General features: G+C 43.3%; 1 protein-coding gene across 3 annotated transcripts in view; it reads right to left on the reverse strand.

Moving 5' to 3' along the window:
- Window positions 1-21,446, reverse strand: part of Atp8a1 (ATPase phospholipid transporting 8A1) — a 208,311-nt gene that overhangs the window by 89,425 nt on the left and 97,440 nt on the right. For all 3 annotated transcript variants that reach the window (XM_057771254.1, XM_057771256.1, XM_057771255.1), the window contains 3 exons: window positions 21,207-21,276; window positions 14,139-14,223; window positions 12,310-12,449 (listed from right to left, as the gene is read on the reverse strand). In XM_057771254.1, the coding sequence (XP_057627237.1) occupies window positions 12,310-12,449; window positions 14,139-14,223; window positions 21,207-21,276 (295 nt within the window). The remainder of the gene's footprint in view (window positions 1-12,309; window positions 12,450-14,138; window positions 14,224-21,206; window positions 21,277-21,446) is intronic.

Consider the following 21,446-nt stretch of genomic DNA (forward strand, 5'->3'; position numbering starts at 1 on the left):
CCATACAGATTGAACACGTACCATGGAAAAATCTGAAATGACATGCAATCTGCGTGTGTTTGAGGACCAACAAGATGCCGCAAGCGGGGAGGAAATCCTATACATGACCTCAGGTAACAGGTGGCAGTCAAAGTGTAGGTACAACAAGATGCGGACAGTTATAACACAAAATTACTTCCAGACTTGTAAGTGAGGGGTATATGGAAGAAATGAATTCCATATTTAGATTTGGGTCTCATTTCTGAAGAATCTTATGTAGACAAAGTTCCAAACCTGGGAAGAAAACCAAACCAAATGAACGAACGAACGAACGAACAACAACAACCAACTCTGAAACACTTTTAGTCCTGAGCATGTCTGACTGTGTTACAATCAGGTGTTAGAATGTGAGACTCAGGAAGGCTTGCTGAAATACAGGATCACATCATTTATCTTTGCATCCAAAAGACATTGAGAGTAAGCACTGGGTATGTTCACTAAGTGACAAACAAGACAGAATCCAAACCCAAATGTTCCAAAATATTGCTACCATTGAGACCTCTTTATTGTCAGTATGTTCCAAGTCCCCTGAACAGCTATCAGACACACCTGGTATGTGACATTTAGTATATGACACACAAAAAAAAAAATGGGGAAAAAAAAGAAGACAGTATTATTTTATTATCTATAATAGGAAGCAGATTTGAAACCTATCATACCCTGATGAATAATTATCACTGAGGTCAAGGAGAAGAGACAGAAAGGCCCAATATCGGCGAAGCAGCATCACTGCTGCTGTATCCCAACGTGCACACAGTGCCTCCATCAGCTCTTGCATCTACTTTAAGGCATTTGCAGTTACATCATTCCGGCTCACATCCTCTTGAGAATAAAGACAGAGCTGTGTTCAAATTTTAAATTTTCTATGGGGGCTTGATAAGGTCTTTTAATAATCACAGAGATTGTTCAGAGACAAAGCCTTGAAAGTTTCTGAACTAGAAAAAGATTACCTTTCGTAATGTGTTTCACAAAACACTGGGTAACTAGATAATTGGTGTGAGTCAAGATACGGGACACAGCCATGAGAACTGTATAAACACACACATTTGTGTAGTTCCCAGCTCTACTCTCGGGGGGAAAATGAGCTCAGAAAGGATATAGGTACAAATTACCACACACAAAGCTATAAAAATAAAATGACTTCACCGGAGAGATCATGAAGAAATCCTGTTTGGAAAAAGGCAAGAGTCTGGTTTTATACGGCAAAGGAAAACTATAAAGAAACAGGGATGTAGGGCCAGCCAGGTATGTGGGGAAAGGTGATGAGCAGGCCAGCATGGTGTGCGGACGGTGGCTGTTCTCACAGGAGTTTCTACAGGTCAGGTGTCATGACCAGTTCTGAGCCTTCAGCAAAACGACAGTGGTCCTAACACAGGTGTGAAGACACACTGCACCCCAGAGGCTGCTGTGTCCCTTTATCCTGAGTGCCCTGAGCACGGCAGTCCCCACTGTGAGTGGAGGGCTCTGCAGACGCCTTTCCTTCCTCTCGGCATTCATTGTAAGATTAGGATCTTGAGTGATAGGCTGTTTTGCTTTCGGAAATTAATATCTTTAGCTACACAGCCGTCATTAGAACAGAAAAGATGTGAACTTTGCGTGCTTTTCCTGATCGTGGCACCAAAGTGTTCAGGCGGTAATCAATTTCATCCCAAATATGTATTACCTTACACAGATGGCCATTAATGGCCACTGTGGGAATTACATATTCAGAATGTGTTGAAACACCAGGAAATTCCCATGGTATTCATGGAATGAAAAAAAAAAAAGCCTAAACGCTAATTTTCCTTTCAAAATGTCACCATATCAAAAGTTAGAAAGGGCCAGGTTGATGACTCTTTGACATAATGCGCATTTAGTTATCACAGAAAAGTCGTGAAATAATACTTAGTTACCCACAAATGCCCTCAAAAATCTCATTTTTTTTCCTTTAGATGTTTCTAAAGTATGTAGTCTCTTTTTTTTTTTAAGAGGAGGAGATAAAAATGCAAAATTTCTACCTCAGTGAAAGTAAAAACTTTCATATAGAATCTTTAAAAACTCCAAGTATATTCCGGTAACACATATTAAAGTGGATATAGAAACATTGTTTTTCCCCCAATGTATGTAGACTTTACTAAGTAACAGGCCTCCAATGTGACCTGCATTTTCATATTAGCAAGTAGGTCATCAGTGCTTAGATACTGTATTTGTGTTATGTTTTCAAATGAGAACAGTACAATAACCACGCTCATGTCAACTCGCACTTCTGAATGCAGCATGGTCTGTTTGGGCATCCGTTTCTCTGAAGACAAATACTGATATGCAGAGCTTTACCCCTGGAGGAAATACAAACATAACTAAGCAAGACACAGGAGCCCTAGTGTCAGCGTGAAAGAGGCTGATTGTATAGGGCAGCGAGGATGGAGAAGCACCCAGCGTGGCCAACGAGGAGAGAAGGCTACAGATAGTGGAAAATGGTTCCCATTTGTGATCGGGAGTTATTGACTTCAGGGGGTCAAATACACTATCTGGATTCAGAGAGGAGCAGGTGAGCCATGACATCAGGAGGAGAGCAACAGAGCAACACGCCAAGAGGAGCCAAGCGGGATGGAATCCGACTTGACATCACTCCCTTCAACACTTGCCTTGAACAGTACTCTGCTCCTGAAGATGCTTTCCTGCCCCGTTCTCAGTCATCCTGGTAGGTGAACCACGCCTGATTCCCTCTTACACATGTAGATCCGGTTTCACGGTTAGGGATTAGCTCTTTTGCACAGGCCACTCGTGTCCGCTTTCACTCACTCTTCATTCACTCATGACACCACGCAGGGAGATCAGAGCGAGATATCGGGTACAACTGTGAGTTCCTTCCATCGTGGAATTAGAATTTGTCAAGCAGGCCAGCCTCGTGGCTCATGACTGTAATCTCAGCACTCAGCACACCAAGGCAGGAGGACCTGCTGTGGATCTGAGGCCAGGTGGGGCTAACATAGGGAATTTGAGAGTGAGATCCTATCTCAAAATGGGGAAAAAAACTTACCGGAAAGGCCTGCTTCCCTTAACCTCTGCCTGCCTTGCTCTCACCTTGCCAGGCATTAGAACCGCTAGGGACGCCGTGACACACCCTGTGCTCCACACCTAGGGGATGTGCAGTTCCCCCATAGTGTTGCTGGTTTGAGGACCTCATTGTAAGAACTTCTGGAACTCTCTATGGAGACAAGCCTGGCTGCCAGCTCAGTGATCCACCTGCTTTTTAAGTGCTGGGATTAAAGGTGTGAGCCATCAGATAGAACTTGATTTCGTCTCTCTGAAAGGACATTTTGACTATTGAAAAGTCTATTAAACGACTGTCTATAAAAACATCAACAATAAAACCTCCACTAAGGTGGAAAAAAAAAAGAATCTGCTGGTCAGAGCCAGATTGCCAACCTGCTTTTCTCTAAACAATAATAAATAGTTCAGTGTTTGAAGGGTCACAATTCTCTGCAGCAACTTAACTCTATCATTATAACATAAAAAGTGCCAAAGACAGTACGTAAACAAATGGAGGTAGCTGTGCTTCAACAGAAATGGGCAGAGAGTGGATGCGGCCGTTGATCTGGCATTAGCAGATCTGTGGATACAGAAGGCTTGCAGTTGCCCCTTTCTGCTCCTGAGTCTTCTTGGTTGAATACGCTGGCTGTTTGCTTGTTTAGCATCTGCCTTTCTCCTAGGCCTAGCTTCAGGTCTTCCAATCCCAGGTCCTTCTCCCTTTATGCAATCCTAAACTCCAGGAAAGGCTTCTTAACTACAATATAGAGTTACCACCAGAGAAACATTGCGTCACATTACAGGAATGCTATGTTTGGGGACCGAGGAGATGGCTCCTTGATAAAGTGCTTGCTGAGCAGGCATGAGGACCTGAGTTGGACCCCCAGAATCCATGTAAAAAACTAAAACTAAAACTAAAAAAAGAGCTGGGTGAAGATGCGTGTTTCTGATCCCAGTGTTGGGCAGGCAGAGGCAAGAGGATCCCTGGGGCTTATTGGCCAGCCAGTCTAGCCCAGTCAAGTAAGTTCCAAGCTAGCGAGAGACCATGTGAGGAAAAACATCCAAGACTGCCCTCTGCCATCCACACATACATCCTTGAAAACACACACACACACACACACACACACACACACACACACACACACACACACAGATGTGTTTAGCACTCTGTACTTACATATGATCATAATTGATGATCATAGGAAAGAAGTACCAGCCTAGCATGGCTACTTCAAAAGAAAAATAATAAAACAAACTCTATATGACACAAGCTTGAATTCCTCTAACCCTAAACACTGAACTAAGAGTTAGGAAAACAGCCAGGATAAGTGAAGAAACAAAACAAAAGGGATGCTAATTACAGGTTACACATGCAAAGACAGGGCCACGAGGAAGCAGATCTTGTTTGAGAAGCTGTCATTTACCCAGTACATGCAATGTAGCGGGGTGGGGAGGAATATGAGACTAGAGGCCCCAGGGAAGGAAGGCTGAGGGGCCCATGCATTTTGACAAAGCCAAAACAGTATGTGGGGAAGAATTTTCAGTAAGGGAGACACGAGATCATATCTGCATTCTAGAAAGTTCACTAATGGCCAGCCTGGCACAGAAGCTTGGTGACTCAGAGGTCAGTTAAGAGACCACTGTTTTTCAGTTTTAACTGTAGTCATCCTGGGATCTGGATGTGCCTGGAACGCTCAGAGCTATACCACAAACTGGTTCTCAGGGCCAGCCAGGCTTTTCTGTGTTCTGTACTATGCAGAAGCAGGGGCCTCTGGGAATTTTCTTCTCAGCATCCGTTAGCACGCCATGTTGCAGTTTCATTTACAAAGGAGCTCCTATGTCTTTCCCTTTTAGTGTAAGCTGGGCTACAGTACTAAAAACAAGGACATGAGTTCACTGGAACGACTTGCTGGCTGCTTCTGGAGACATCATGCAACTGGTTAATTCTTCTAAGGCCAAGAAAAAGGTTTTAACTTGATTTTTTTTTTTTGAACAGAAATCACTTTTGAACTCATAAAACTAAGAACTTAGCAAATAAGGCCAGAACTTCACACACCCAGCTGAAAAGAATCAAACTTTGAGAAGCAATTGGGTGTAGCTCTCCAAAACAACTCATCTATCTTATCTGGTTCAGAAGATAGTGATGCCCAGTGTGGAAGGAAAGTCTGCCATGGAGTGCTTTTAAAAAGGGAGCTGTCATACCAGAACGGGGAGCATGTGACCAGAAATGACAGGAAATCACGAGCATTCGAACTAAGATAAGTTGAGGGGGAAATCACGAAAATCATATGTCTTCTATCTATCTATCTATCTATCTATCTATCTATCTATCTATCTATCTATCTATCTATCTATCTATTTTAAGAGTAGGGGTTCCATCCATCCATTCATCTATCTATCTACCTATCTATTTTAAGAGTATACCACAGAGAGTAGGGGTTCCATCCACCCATCCATCCATCCACCTATCTATCTATCTATTTTAAGAGTATACCACAGAGAGTAGGGGCTGCCTCACTTGCTAAGTGGAAAACTCCCGAGTAAGTTGATGCTCAGTCCTTCCCAAGTGCTGGGCTAATGATTATGCAACTGCCACTTGATTATGTTTGATTTCTCAAGTCTCCAATATTTTTACACACTCTGTTTTCTTCTAAACCGAGCTGGCAGTCTAATATATGGACTCTTAACATGAGACTGGAATTAAGACAGAACTTTGTTTTCAATCCCTTTTCTGCTGACTAACATAGATCTATGTCCTGTATCAAGTAACTTAAATTACTTGGGAATCTACTTTCTCCACAGCAAGAAAGAGAGTAAAATTACAGGTTTACTAGGATTCTTCTGGGGAATGAAATTAGATAGATCATCCCAAACTGTTTTTGTATGGTATATTAGGAAAAAATCTTGAATAACATACTTGCTCATAATGGTGAATTATAAAAAAGATGAGATGAATGTAGTCAGAAGTTCCAACATTTTCCTGACCATCCTAATGGACAACCATCTTGTACATCCACTCTAGGGAGCTCTAGACAACTCAGGGTATCACGGAGTTGGGGTTAGGGGTGCTGTAGCCTGACTGGCATGTGTGAAGCTGTGAGTTCGATCCCTGATCCTGAGGGGAAAAAAATCAGGCAAAGAGTAGAAGATTAGAAGCTTAGTAACTGTTCGAAAGGGGCAGGGTTGACAGGCAGATGGGCTGCCAAGCTGCAAATGTTCTCAAACAAATAGTAAAACAGGAAACTACTGGAATTCTAAACCCCACGGTCACTAGGACATCACATAAACTTTCATCTAGCTGTTTGGGCAAATGAAAGTGGCGTTTGCAGCCACGAAGAATAGACATGGTAGTTTTATCTGGAGAGGCATTCCACTGTAATTCAAAAGTCTCTGTGAACCTGGTAGCCGGCAGCGCTCAAGAAAACTCCTGTTTTCCATTAAGTTCGCTATTTCTCTAGGAATTCTCCAAGGCACTTCTGCTACATGCTGCCAAGGGCACAAGGCTGTTGGAATCAGTCACGTGAATGTCACGGTTGGTATACATCGTACCACATTAAGGCAATCTATAAATATCCTCAAAATATCAACTACATTTTTGGGGAAAAAGAAAGGCAATAAGGAAAACAATATCAATAAAAGATCATGACTTTGATATTCCATCATAATACCTTGTCTCAGTGCCCGGGCTCTAAACCTTGTCTAGAATTACATTCTCTCTCTCTCTCTCTCTCTCTCTCTCTCTCTCTCTCTCTCTCTCTCTCTCTCTCTCTCTCTCGGTGCTCTTCCTCTCCAGTTACTACACGGGAAGCAGAGGTTTGTAATCCACTCCCATTGCAACTCTTGAGAGTCCACCACATATCAGAGACCAAGCATTTGCTGCTGGGTGACTTTAACCATCTTCTTCTTATGTTTATATATAAGTAACATGGAAGAGCATTAAAAAAAGAACGAGCCTATATTTCTAGAGAAAGAATGACATCAAAGTTACCTGCTCCTTTGCTAACACACTCCTCTGTTGATCCTTAGTGGTGTCACCACTGCTGCCCAGGTCATTAGTGCTTGGAGAGCACACGTGAAATTAGAACTAGGGGGCAGGCTTTCATTAGGAAGGCACTTATTAGGTGCTAGTTTCTGCATAATTTACTTAATTGAATAATTCATTTATTCATCAAATATTTACTGAGTGATTAACACAGGCCAGACAGTCAAGCACTGGGGACAGGGTGATGAATATGGTAATTATGGCCACCGCCAGCATGAAGCTTCAGTCTACTGGATGATCTACATTAATCACAAAAGACAAAGCAGGGCAAGATGCTACCCAAACTACAGCATTCTGATTTCATTCCCCAGCTCATAAAGGATCCCCTGGCTCAAACGTTCACTTTGAAAAATGCATTTCCCAAGCTATGACTTGAAATAAAAGATAAAACTTTTATTAGCAGGGAAATACTGTGTTCTGTTAATTTTAAAGAATATATATATATATATATTATAGCAGCATCATATGAGGTTAAGTTAAAAGTAATTTCTGTGTCTTAGAAATAGTAGAATAAAATGAAAGAGACAGATTACATTAAGAAGGCGAGAAACTTCATAGAGACAATCACCAATCAACTACAAAACCTTCTCATTATTGTTACTTATAATTCTTCCTGAGCACATATAAATAAGTTGGATCGAAACTTAAGTTTGTTTTAAAGTAATCTGATTTTACACCATGGAGCGCACACCTGAAGCGGTTCCATAAGTGGCACGCTGAGTCTGAATATAGGGCCTGTCCTCCAAAGGAAAACAAAAGAGGTCAAGCTTGGCGTCTGCAGAATGAGACAACTGTAAATTCTCTCAGGCGGTGACGAAGAGAGAAGAGGAGGTGCTGCAGTCCACAAAGTGGGTCAAGAGCGGAGGGGGGGCTGCCAGGACTCCAGCCCCCCACATCTCAACCCTCTCAACTTCTAGCTGTTGAGGAACTTGGCCTTCTCTATACTGTCACCTTTTGTCTTGTATTCAGTAGCAAGGTACCAGTAAGCGGTTCTCGAAAGAAACCACAGTATTAGAATTATTATTCTGAAGAGGAATGCAAATGCTGGCACCCAAACAACACTGTCCTTGAACAATCATGAATAAATTTTACAGATAGACACTAAAATCCCAAATCTTCTGTAACAATAACTGTCAACAGAGAGGGCAGTGTCTGGGAACATTTTTGGGCCTCCTATGTTCTGTTCCCTGTAGTGTGGTCCTGGAGGGTAAATCTGCTGCATTCTAAGATATAGATGCTCTGGAAGAAATGTACCAGGGTCACAGCAAAGGATAAGTGTCAGTATTTTCTTGGATGTGGCCTATTTGTATTGATTTAATATCCATCCATCCATCCATCCATCCATCCATCCATCCATCCATCCACCTACCCACCCATCCATCTATCCATGTATCCATCCATCCATCTATCCTTCTGGCCAACCATCCATCCATCCATCCATCCATCCATCCATCCATCCATCCAACCATCCACCAACTCACCCACTCATCCATCTATCCATGTATCCATCCATCTATCCTTCTGGCCGGCCATCCATCCATCCATCCATCCATCCATCCATCCATCCATCCACCAACTCACCTACTCATCCATCTATCCATGTATCCATCCATCTATCCTTCTGGCCATCCATCCATCCATCCATCCATCCATCCATCCATCCATCCATCCACCAACTCACCCACTCATCCATCTATCCATGTATCCATCCATCTATCCTTCTGGCCATCCATCCATCCATCCATCCATCCATCCATCCATCCATCCATCCACCCATCCATCCATCCATCCATCCACCAACTCACCCACTCATCCATCTATCCATGTATCCATCCATGTATCCATCTGTCCATCCATTCACCATCTTTTTGAAAAAGAGTCTCACTATGTAGCTCCAGCTGGCCTGGAGCTGTCTATGTAGACCAGGCTGGCCCCAAACTCACAGGGCTCCCCCTGCCTCTGCCTCCTGAGTGGTGGGATTAAGGCAAATGCCATCACACCTAGCCACATATTTTTAAGCTTATGCAGGAGTTATAACCTCCCTGAAGGAAAAAGGCTTTAATTGAGTTTTAAAAACCGAGTTACTAGTTTGGACAAATACTGGAGGGATATGAGACTTCACAGAGTTTATAACTGCAGCTTTAATGACGCTGTAAAAATGTCACTTGGTCCACCATACATGAAAACTATAGTTCTTTAGGAGAAGCTCTACAAATCTCTCCAATTTAGAATGTTTTCAATGTAACACGATTACTGTGTCCATGGCATCTTGCATCACTAATTCAAACATGCTCAGAAGTGTCTTGCATGACACCGATGATCTGACCCTTTATAAAACACATTTCTAAAACAGCCGCGCACAGATGTAACATGATATGGTTTTCAGACTGTACCCAGTGGAGCCCAGAGTCCTGGGAAGCCCCTTGCGGACCACCACGAGCAAGGTGGAGGCAGAGGGGAGAACAGTAGGGGCTTCTCTCTGCCCTCAGGCTAACTGGAGCAGCGAGGCTACCATCAATTGCATACCTTAGGATTGAGCTAGTGTTTTGTTTGGAAAACGGACTCTGCTCTAAAAAGAAAGAGAAAAGCAAAAACCACTCTCACAGTTTAGAAATGAACTGCCTTCGACTCTCAGTCCAATACCACCGTCGACATGCTAATGGATTCCAAACATGTAAGGACCAGAGTGCACAATCAGTGTGTCTCAGCCAAAAAAGCTACGGCGGATGAAATAAACACCTAAGGAACTGGTGGCCTCTCTTGTTCAAAGTGTCCCACTAGGCTGTTTGCAAGGGGGGCAGTAACCACAGCTTCAGAGTGTGAATCCAGCTAGTTTTAACAAAGAGGGGACATTCCGACACATAGCCAGCCATCCTGCTCAGTCTCACACGCGTGAAAACACCGCAGTCCTCAAGGGAATGGGACTGGCTGGCAGAGACACTTTCCAGAAAAAATAACTTAGGCACCTGGACACCTGTGTTATTTTCCCCCAACTTTGCCTAGTCCCCAAAGACTACTGCTATCTTGTATCTGGCAAAACAATCTTTGGAGAGCCATTTCAGAAGTTTCCTTCAGACAGAGAGAGTGGGTCCTTCCTTGAAGTTCCTCACCCTGGGAATCTGTGCAGACCATGGTGGTGTCTAGAGGTCTCAGGGAGCTGTCCTCATTTGCTTAGCCACCCTGTGGTCTAGCTGCCTTAATCCTTCAGTGAATGTTAGTTAAATGAGAGCCTGAAGGAGAACCCTATGTTAAGAGTAGGAAAGCACATAAAACCCGCAGGCTGGCTGAGGATGGGACTCTGTCTCCCCACATGTCTACATCTTAGATTTCTCAACATGTGGCTTATTACAAATGTTAAAACTCAGTTAGCTTTAAATTGCTTTTTTCCCCATTCTTTTAAAAGGCAGTCTTAAGGAGGTTTCTGTATTTGTATACTATCCAAGTGTGTGTGTGGGAGGGAACAAGTTCCCAGGAAACTTAAATTTTAATATAACTCACGATCGCCATCTGCTGGACAAATATTGAATGTGTATCCCAGTTAAAAGGTTTTTTTTTTAATCACAGATGTGTAACTCTAGGTGTCTTCCCCTTAAATAATAAATAATAAGCATAAAGGGGCATATAATATTTCTTAACATGTAATAAACCAGATACTAACCCTAAGGTAACTGCAGTGTATTTTGAAAACGGAAGACTATCTTGAGTTTTATGTGTCAGAGAAAACCACTGCAGCTAGAACAAGACGTTCCCTAGTGTTACATAAAGGAAGGGTTGTGGGGAGTGGAGTGAGGTGGGTGTGAGCGAAGGGGAACAAGTCCTGGGAGGTCTTGGTGCTAGTTGCCTTCCAACCTAGGAAGTACCCAGTTTCACAGCAGAGAGGAAAAAACGTCAGCCTCATCCACCTGCAGGCATGACCAGGTGGACCGCACCTCAGAGGCTCCCTTGCTCCTATGCTGCACCCCGGGAGGGGGGGGAGACGCTGAGGGAATCAGGTAACTGGGCAGTGACTGAGTGGCAAGGTCAAGCTAGAGCAGGGCCCTTGAACACATCAGAGCACAGGGCTCTGGCGAATCCTCTCCTGAACTCTGTGACCTTGGTTCAGGGTCTTAGCCTCTTCGCGTCACCTAGATTTCTTCATCTGTAAGTAGGGACAATTAGTTCCTCAAGAGGATTAAGCATGTTAGCAGATGAAAGCGCTCCTATACCACTAGCGCACAGTAAGGACCTACACAAAAAGCTTGCTGTCGTTCATTCAGGACACAGGAGTTCTTGCTGCCGTATCAGCTGTCAGCCTGAACAGACTTGATTTCTTTAAGCGTAAAATCAAGGTATTTGACAGAAATGGCGAAGGACACTGTGGGTGCAGCCCAGTGCAGCTCCAGTGCAGGAGAAGGCACCAGGTTCTCTACAAATCCTCAGAGCGGCATCATTTCATATTACATAAACATATCAATAATAAATGTACACGTTCTGTCTGTACTTGTATATGTAGATCTCTCTCTCTCTCTCTCTGTGCATGTGCAAGTGTATGTGTCCATGTGCACATATGTTCTCATGTATATGTGCCTGTATGTATGCCCCTGTATGTGTGTCTGTGTGTGCACATGTCCCAAGTCTTCAGTCATACAGAAGCAATGACATAAACGGATCAGGAGTTGCTAGAGTAGCCAAATCATGACACAAAACTGGGAACAGTGAAGATCTCTATATAACAATACCTAGTCCTTGGGCCCTTCAGCAAGATTTTTGGATCATATTAAGATTTACTGGTTGCTGATCTTGAGGACCAACAGTGAAGTCTTGTGAATACCTGAATGGGGGTTAGAAAGACGCAGGTAGATAATAAAGTAAAAATAGGCTCTCTGGGATTGTGACTTCTCATTCCCACAAAGCACTGTGAGGAGAACTTGGCGACACGAAGGGCTAATAAGGAGAAAGGAAGGGCCCAGGGGCCCTATAGCATACCCAAGCCAGCATCCATTGAGAGAACTCCACCTTAGGCCCTTCCCACCCTGAAGGGATAAAACCGTTTCTTTACCTTTCTCTGGAGGTTTGCCTTCTGTCTTTCCTGGCCCTCGCCAGGAAATGAACTCAGCAAACCCTAGACAACCACCAGCCACCTACTACATAGCCTGCTTCTGATTCTACTGGTCCCCCAGCAAGGAAAGACTGGACACCTGTGGAAATGCACTTTCTGTAGGCGACAACGCCCCACGCACCTTCTCAATCAGCTCGTAGCTCTCCTCCAGCTTCAGCAGCCTGTTCTGCACCGATGTGGATGCTCGCTGGTAGACAGCCCGCCACTCCTCGAAGTCACTCTCGGAAATCTCAGCCACAGCAAAACACAGAGTCCTCAGCCCTGCAAGAGGCAGCATGCCCCAGCACACCACAGAAGACTGAGTCACAAGTCTGACGTTTCCAATATTTAACAAAATCCAATTTTTTTTTTTTTTTTTGGCTTTTCGAGACAGGGTTTCTCTGTGGCTTTGGAGCCTGTCCTGGAACTAGCTCTGTAGACCAGGCTGGTCTCGAACTCACAGAGATCTGCCTGCCTCTGCCTCCCGAGTGCTGGGATTAAAGGCGTGCGCCACCACCGCCCAGCCAAAATCCAATTTTGAGTAGTCTTCCAAAACCATTTGTTGATACGTCACTTTAACTATGACACAATCCTCAATATCAAATGTTTAGAATGCGCTTTTGGCTTTTAAATTTTGTACCTTGCTTACAATTCCAAGCCCCTTTAACCCTCCCTCCACATCTAGTCCCAAGCCCAGAGGGTACCTCACACTCTTCAACAGTCTCCCCAAACCCCTCGCCATTCTCTTCCTGGGACATAGGGGGTTCTCTGCACTCATTGGCCAGGGTATTCATTTTACCTCCCTTTCTCCAACTCCCCTTCACTGTCTGCAGGACAGCTCCACCTCCTGAGAGAGGAGCAGAGTTACTGACCACTGGGTCACTTGGTGGAACTTAAACCTTAGGGTTTAGAGCAGTTTTTTTCTTCCTCTTTTGGGAATGTAGCTGGAGACTTCCTTGGGGGCAGCAATGGGATAAGAAGTCTCTTTCAGCCCAAGGGCAGAAAGAATTGGGTCGTGATGGGGGCCAAGACAATTCAAACAGGGGAACCAGAGCCTGGTAATACTACTACCAGTGTGACGGTGTCCAGACCTCCAACTCAAACCTGTGTGACCTGGAATTGGGTGGCTTAAACCTGGCAAACCCAGCTGGGGGATGTGGAGGTTTCTGAGTTCTTGCATTCTTGGGAACTTGGAGAACATTATGCCCTGCTATTCCGAAGCCTATTATTTATTTACTTATTTTGGTCTAATGTTTTTAGAAAACATTCTTATCTTTTCAAAGACTAGATCATGAAGAAGCAAGGACTTGAGCAGGGGTCGGGCTAGCTGAAGGAGGAGTGAAAACGGAGGTGAGTGATTTACACACTCAGTGAATGTCGCCATCAAGTGCAGCAATACAATAATACACATTCTCCGATTAATGGACCAGAAGGCTGGATGGCCCTCTTCCACTCTTCTAATGCAGAACATCTCCTTAGACCCTGTATTGCTGGCCTCCTACATCATCATCTATTTCATTTACCACAGACTCTTGGGCCTCACACAAACACTGGGTGGGGTTCAATAAAAATAATAAAAAAGTCAGGTTATAAATTTATATAATATAGGTATTTATTTCTTTTTTCTTATTCAGATTATAGAAGCTCAGTTATTTAATTTTTCTTAACTAATTCCATGAGATACAAGGTAAAGCAATTTAAGTGGTATTCATTCTAAAAAGTAATACAGATTTAAAGGCTTTACTAGATCAAATGGGGGCCAAAGTATCTTGGTATTTTAGGTTTTTTTCTCCTTAAGGAAAAAACTTGTGGGAATAGTGCATAAGAATATCTAAGCTATCACCAATAACCAATAATTCAATAACCAATAAATTAAGAAATCTGGAAGTGAAAACGCCAATGACCCTGCAAGATATCAAAAGTCCATGATTTCTTTGTGTTTCAATCAAGTTCTATTCATAGAATGCTCACCTTCCGTAGCAAACTGTTCTAAATGTTTTAGGGTGATTTCTTTGTACTTTGAAGTCTCTGCAAGCCGTTCATAAATTACTGTGTCCTGGAAAATAAGCAGAAGGTGCGGTGGATTAATTAAGTATCCTGGATTTAATAAGACTGAGGTCAGCAATGATATTAGTTGCGAATCTGCACAAAAACTCCTGGTGGTTTCTTTTAAGCACAGAATTTTTATTTTTATTTATTTTTTGGCCTATGAGTAACAGTGATTCCCCAAAGGCAGGAAGGAATACAGCTGGACCTGTGGGTTTGCATCCATGGATTCAATCAGTCACAGGCAGAAAATGTAATCTGGCCTGTAAGGTTGGGTCTGCAGAGAACATGCACACACATTTTCTCGGGATAATTCCATAAACAGTACGATAACATTTCCCACATAATGTTTACGACACAGTAAGAATTGTAACTCATCTAGAATTGGCTGGAAACCCAGAGAAGGAACTGGGCCTGGTGGCCTTCATTTGTAGCCTTAGCACCTGAGAAATGGAGCCACTAAGTGGCTAAGAGCGCTATCCCTGGAGGTTCTATAGAATTTCGCAGAAAATGGTCTAGGCTCAGGGAATATTGGGTGTGTTTGCCTGACAAAGAAATCTGTCCTATGCAGCTCCCCCATGCGCTGGAGCCTCAGTGGCTATGTGTGTACATAAAACTTATCCAACCATAGACCCTTCCGGGGACAAGAGCACCTCTCCGGGTCTGTCTTCACAGAGGGACACACTTGAGGTGGCACAGGAAGAGTCTACCAAATGTCCTGAGATGTTCAGTGGGGACACATGAGGACCTTCAATCCTGGAGCTGCTTCAAACAGCCTACATCTCTGTGTCTGTGTCTAGCTTTAAAACTTGGTTGACTTAATTTGTAAATTAAAACTCCCGAATTAAAAACAGTATTCTTTCCTTGAAATTGCCATACAGTGTGTTTTGATCCCACTCACCCCTCCTCCGAACCATTTGAAAGTCCCGTTGGCTTTAGCTTTATGCGCCATTTACTTCCCTCTGCTCTTTTCTCCTTTATAAATTGCCTATTGTTCCTTTAGTTATTCGCTGGCTTTGGTTTAATGTCTTAAAGAACGTCAGTATTCAGCCTTCATGACTTTTTATTAGACCAGGAAAAAATAAATCATTTACCTGCAATTACTCTCTCGGTGGTAGTACCCACCGTGGGGTTTCCAGGCTCAGGCCGAGATCTGGAAACTGACTAATGGAGTATGATTTAGAGCCCTTGAGAGAAACACACCAAGTGACCTCAGAACAGATGGAATGGCCCAAGTCCCAATTATGAATTTCTTTTCATTTTCCAGTAGTGGATGGGAAGGGAAACAGAGAAGGAAATGACAGTTTGCGATCACAGCTCTTTCCTGGGAGGGAAAGGAGTCACTTTGGAGTTCTTTTTATTTTTTTATAGCGGTTCATGAAAATTTTCACAAAGCTAACAGGGGCCATTTTCAGAGGAAGAAAAGCTTTTAAAAACTTGAAAGACAGAAGTGGTAAGTGAAAAAGGAGGGAGGTTGAATTCCGCAGTATATCTGAATACACTGGCGCTCAGAAGAAGCGATTCATTGACTACATTCTTTGTGGTATTGAGAAGGGCAAGCGAGGGGATGTGGCCTTCTGCAGCACATACAAGTTTCCAAACGGCAGTCACAGTGGTTGGCCGTGCTTGCAAGTAAAGAACGAAAGACTTAATAGTATGCCATGCTTTTAGGAGTGAAAAAAAATTTCCTCCCTAGACACTAGAAGAAGTATATGTCATTAGTTCAGACTTAGAAGTTATGGAAGCTCCTCAGGGAACTTGGTTATCTTGTACCCTGGCCCTCGGTAAGGAAAAATTGGAAAACCACAGTGACCGGATTATTGTTGTAGATGGCACAGCACAGCCAAATTATTATTACTATGAATGGGTCCAAGGCTTTAGGGAAAATTAAACCCGCGGTTAATCATTCCTTTTTGGTGATCATTTACTCAAAAAACTGTTTTCTTCTTGCTTGTTATCTTTTTGCTTTTTGGAGACAGGGTCTCATGTAGTTCAGGCAGGCTTTGAATTTATTATGTAGCTGAGGACAACCCTGACCTCTGATTTTCCTGTTTCTACCTCCCAAGCACTGGGATTAAAGACATGGGACACCACCTCTGGCTCCTACTGTGTTTAAGATGAAAGTTCAAATTCAGCTCTATGTTTACGAACATATTTTTGCGCATGTGCATGTATGCATGTGTGTGTTCATACGCATGTGGAGACCATTGGTCAGCCTCCAGTATCGTTCTTCGGGAGCTAGTCACCTTATTTTTGTGAGATAGGGTTGTGGAGCTTGCCTGTTGGCTATGCCGGCTGTTTAACAAACCCCAAAGATCCTCTGTCTCTACCTCTCCTAGAATTACAAGTTCGCGCTATTTATTTTTTACTTTTATGGGTTTTCATGATCAAACTTAGGTCCTCATGCTTGTATGCCAAGCATCTTACCTACTGAGGTATTTCCCAGCCCCAACCAAAACATATTTTAAAAAAGAATAAACTCTGTGTAGGGTTGAGGTCTAAGGAATGCTAATGATGGGAGAAATAGTCTTCCCAGGGGAAGACCACACCATTTGGCTATCCAGTACCAAATGGCCAGCCCTAAAAACATACTGTAGTGATCTGACTAAGAATATCCCCCATAGGCCTATATGTTTGAATGTTTAGTCACCAGAAAGTGGAACTATTTGAAAGGATTAGAAGGATTAGGAGGTGTGGCCTTGTTGGACAAAGTGTGTCACTGGGGATGGGCTTTGAGGTTTCAAAAGCCCACAAGAGGCCCACTCGATATAGCTGTCAGCTGCTGCGCCAGTGCCTGCCACCATGGTCCCCACCAGGATGATAATGGATTAGATCCCTGCAACTGTCAGCAAGCCCCAAGACTAAAGGCTTTCTAAGAGTTTCCTTGGTCATGGTATCTCTTCACAGCAATAGAACAGTGACTAAGTGCATTCAAGTAACATGAGACAGACTGAGCAGGAATATATATGCATATATACATATGCATGTAATAGCAACGAACGAAAAAGAAGCCATGAATTCGAAAGAGCAAGGAGTGGTGTATGGGAGGGATTGGAAGGAGGGAAAGGGATGGGAAAATGATGTAATCACTGTGCCATGCTGCGTGTATGGTGACCAGAGAACAAATTACAGGGCTGGGTTCTGTCCTTCTACAGGCCCCAGGGATTAAACTCATGTTGGCAAGTTTTGGGTCAGAACCTTTATTTACTCACCCATTTCACTAGCCCATGGCATGCTCACATTTAAGTATGCAAATATTTTCTGTGATAGGCTCCATTTAGAATTAGCTAATTTGCCTCTGATGTGGGAGAGAACCGCTAAAAGCAGCTGATTTTAGAGATGGTCTATTTTGGATACAGCAGAGAATTTTAAGAGATACCTACTTTGATATTTTCAGTCTCCTTAAGGTTCCTGTAAGACAAAGTATGCTAGTCAAGTTTCTCAAGTCTTCCTGTGGTTTAGAGTAAACTTCTTGAGTAAACTAATGATTTGGTTGAGTAAATGGTCCTTTTTCTCTAACTGGCTACGATCACAGATGCAAACTGTAAACGGTACATGCTTCCTTTTTAATTTATAAATTAACAAAGCAAGGTATCTTCCTTACAGAAACTCTTAAAAACCAGGAACTATAAATCACACACCCACCCAATCCCTGCTTCTTTATACTGTACGCTGCAGGGAATTTTCAGACTGTCCTCTAATTTGCTAACCTCAGTCTCCCCTCAATTGTGCCTAGTTCAGAATTTACTTTATGATTTTAAAGACTGCTTAAGATTTCTGACTCACCTTGCACATCTACCAGATCCCCTTCCCAGTGTCTTTCGAATGCAAATAGCCGTAACTTTTTTATTTATTGTGCCGAGCTTCCAACACCCTGAGGCAGAGCTTCTACACAGATGGTCTAATCTGGAGCGAATCCACGTTTCTCTGGTTATGGTGCCCTGGCTCCTCTGGTGTGAGATTTCCACACACATCCCTGGCTCTGTATTTTCTTGTACGCATGCCAAGCTCATGGTTTTATAGTCTTAGCAGGGGTTGGCATGAGTGTTTCTGCAGCCCCTTTGCATGATTAGAAAGCTCAGCACTTTGGGCTTGGCCTCAGAGTAGGAGAGCTGGCTTGCACCTGAGCTCCCTAATTGGACTTATGGCCAGCTCCATGGGAGGGAAATCATGCCTGGTACTAGAAGCCTAGCAAACGACCTGGCACTAGTGATATTATGGACTTGGAGGAGAACCTCCTCCTGCCACAGTTCCTAACTCCATTTTAAAACTCACCCTTAACCCAACAGTTAAGTGTGGCTCTCACTTCCCACTAAAGAAACTTTGCCTTATAGCAAACAGAGAAACCACAACTGGTCCAACTGGTCCCAAAGCAGAGATCAGCCAATTGTGGGAGCCCAGCCAGTCATAGTAGATACATCTACAACACAACACCTGCACTTAAGGCTCAGGGAATATCATGGTCGAGAGGCTTAGAAAGATCAGAAAGTCTGTTGTGAGACTGTGTCTTCCAGAAATGAAAGGGAAGCTAAACACTGAAGGCTGAAGTCTCAGGGGCCCTCTGTTAGCCAGGGTTTCTATTGCTGTGAAGAGACACCATGACCACAGCAACTCCTATAAAATAAAACATTTAACTGGGGCTCCTTATAGTTCAGGGTTTTGGTACATTATTGTCACGGCAGGAAGCATGGCAGCATGCAGGCAGACATGGTGCTGAGAGGGGCTGAGGGTTCTACATCTGGATCTTCAGGAAGCAGGAAGGAAGAGTGAGCCACTGGGAATAAGTTGAGCTTCTGAAACCCCGAGGCCCACCCCCAGTGATATACTTCCTCCAACAAGGTCCTGCCTACTCAAGCAAGGTCACGCCCACTCCAGCAAGGTCACTCCTCATAAACCTCTGTGGGTCCTTTCATTCCAGCTACCACAGGCTCCACCCATAGACAATGAACTAAAGTGCAACCAAGGAATGTGGAGCGAAGAAGACTTGGTCTTTTCTTCGGGGTGTCTATGTGAATGTAGATCATTGCTGTGGGTGCCCTGGAGGCTGGGAGAGAATCTGGCTCCCCTGGAGCTGTGTGGGTGCTAGGAACTAGACTATGTTCTCTGGGAGGTAAGCAAGAACTCTTAACAGCTGGGTCATTTTTCCAGATTCTCTCACTCCAATTTCTTTTCCTGGGAAATCCTGGCTTCGGCACCTGATAGCCTTGTGTATAATTCCCAGCTCTCTATCATGGTAAAGCAGTGTTAGTCCGCTCGGCAAGCCAAGTAGAAATCCCCAAATGATCCCTGATAATCCTTTCCTTCAGCACCTGCAAACATCAATTACTAAGCCTTAAATCTTCCTTCCCTGTCTTCTCTGTGCCTGTCTCCAGCCATCCCTAGCGGTTCTTGCCTGGAAGAGATGATAAGGTTTAACCGGAACCTTTGTCTGCATCTGTTCGCAGCCCTCAAATCATCTCCCCCAATAACAAGGAAATGATCAAGAAGAGAATACCTGTTCTTGAGCACAGGTATGGGGGCAAACCCAACACAACCCCTCACCCAAAGCCAGGCCATACAAACCCTTCTGCCTGGCCCATGTTCAGCTAGTTCACGTCAATCTACAAACTACCATTGTCAAACAGTTCTTGCTGTTTTATGATTTATCTCTGTTCTGGAGGGAAAAACGATACATCACGATGTTAATATGTGCAAACAATCTCTGTGGCTAAAAAAAAAAAATCCATGTTTTTATTTTCTGTCCAATACTTTAGTTCCCTCCAGTAAATGTTTAGAGGTAGAATGTTCAAAATTGTAAAGCGAAGGTGTGATTTGGGTGTTGCAAACCAGATGGACGTCAACCAGTGAACTGGAGGTCTTAGTTTCCTTTCACTCTCTTACAGTGCACGTTACCATAGGAACATGGACAATCAGTACCATGTGACTTAGCACTACATCCTAACCATCTCTGCATGGACTTCCCTGGCTAGACTTAAGCTCCTCACATGGCTTAGGTCCTGTCGTCACATCTCTAAAGTCAAGTTCAAAGTCTGAAGATAAAACACTCATGATGAACACAGGTTTGGCATCTTAATCAATGGGAACACAAGAACCAAAAAAAGAAAAAACCCTACATATCCAAATTCAGAAGACATCATGAAATAATTCTACCAAAATGTCCTAAAACCAGCGGCATTCAAAAATTGTGTTTTGAGGCTTTAAAGGCAAGGCATTTAAGGTTCTCAACAGGAATTTAAACAAGGGGTTTGGCTTTCTTAACTTTAGTTTCCACGGAACCGAGCACACTTATTGAGTCCATTTGAAACTGTAAAATCCCAAGCTGAAATGTGTGAAGTCTCACCAGGCAAAGGGCACCTCAGGAGGAAAGTCCTGACGAATTCTAGCAGAGAACGGCCTGGTTGATAGGGTTCTCATGCTTCCCACCACTGTAAACATGCTTTTCATTGGAACATTCAGTGGGAATAGGCAATACTATTTCTGCCACTATAACCTACTCACATGCTGAAGCCAGCCAACAATCAGCAGTCCTATAATATCTAAAGCAAGACAAGCAAGCAATACCAAATGAGAAATTGCAGCAATAATTGTGAGCCAACCCTCTCTTCATTTCTATGCTCTTTAGGCAAGTAGATTAAAATCAGAGTGTATCATTAGATTCTAATACAATTTAAAAATATTTTCTGTATTTAGTCATCCGCTAACAGAGCTAATATAACACAAACCTCAAATATCATGTATTAAAAAATTGAATTACAAAAGTAACCTATGCCAGACTTTTTCAAAGCACCAAATTTATCCAGAAGGAATTCACCATTTCACCAGAAGAGGCTGAAGGCTGTTACTATAAAACACCAACAAACGTGGATGTCATCAGTTTCACGTTAAACATCTGTGTTACATTTCCATAGCAGGATGCCTAACACGTACATTATAAACCACCATAAATCAAAACTGTGAAAGGCAAAAAAAAAAAAAAAAAAAAAAAAGACTCACAGCGCCTTTGCAGTAAAGCCGTAGCTTCCCGGAGGGAGTGCGAACCACCACCGACATTCTCTTCCTAGCGCTGAAATAAAGAGGTTTCCATAATGGGTCATCATACTGCAGATCTGCATAGACAGGTTCTTGTTGGGCTTCGCAGATTTTAATGCTCAAGGTGACAAAATTAACCTGACCAAATTATGAGCCATAATCTTTCGTATATACAAATTATTTCCCGAGTGCACAGCTGGGGGC

Source organism: Chionomys nivalis, chromosome 6, assembly GCF_950005125.1.
Source record: "Chionomys nivalis chromosome 6, mChiNiv1.1, whole genome shotgun sequence".
Classification (NCBI taxonomy): domain Eukaryota; kingdom Metazoa; phylum Chordata; class Mammalia; order Rodentia; family Cricetidae; genus Chionomys; species Chionomys nivalis.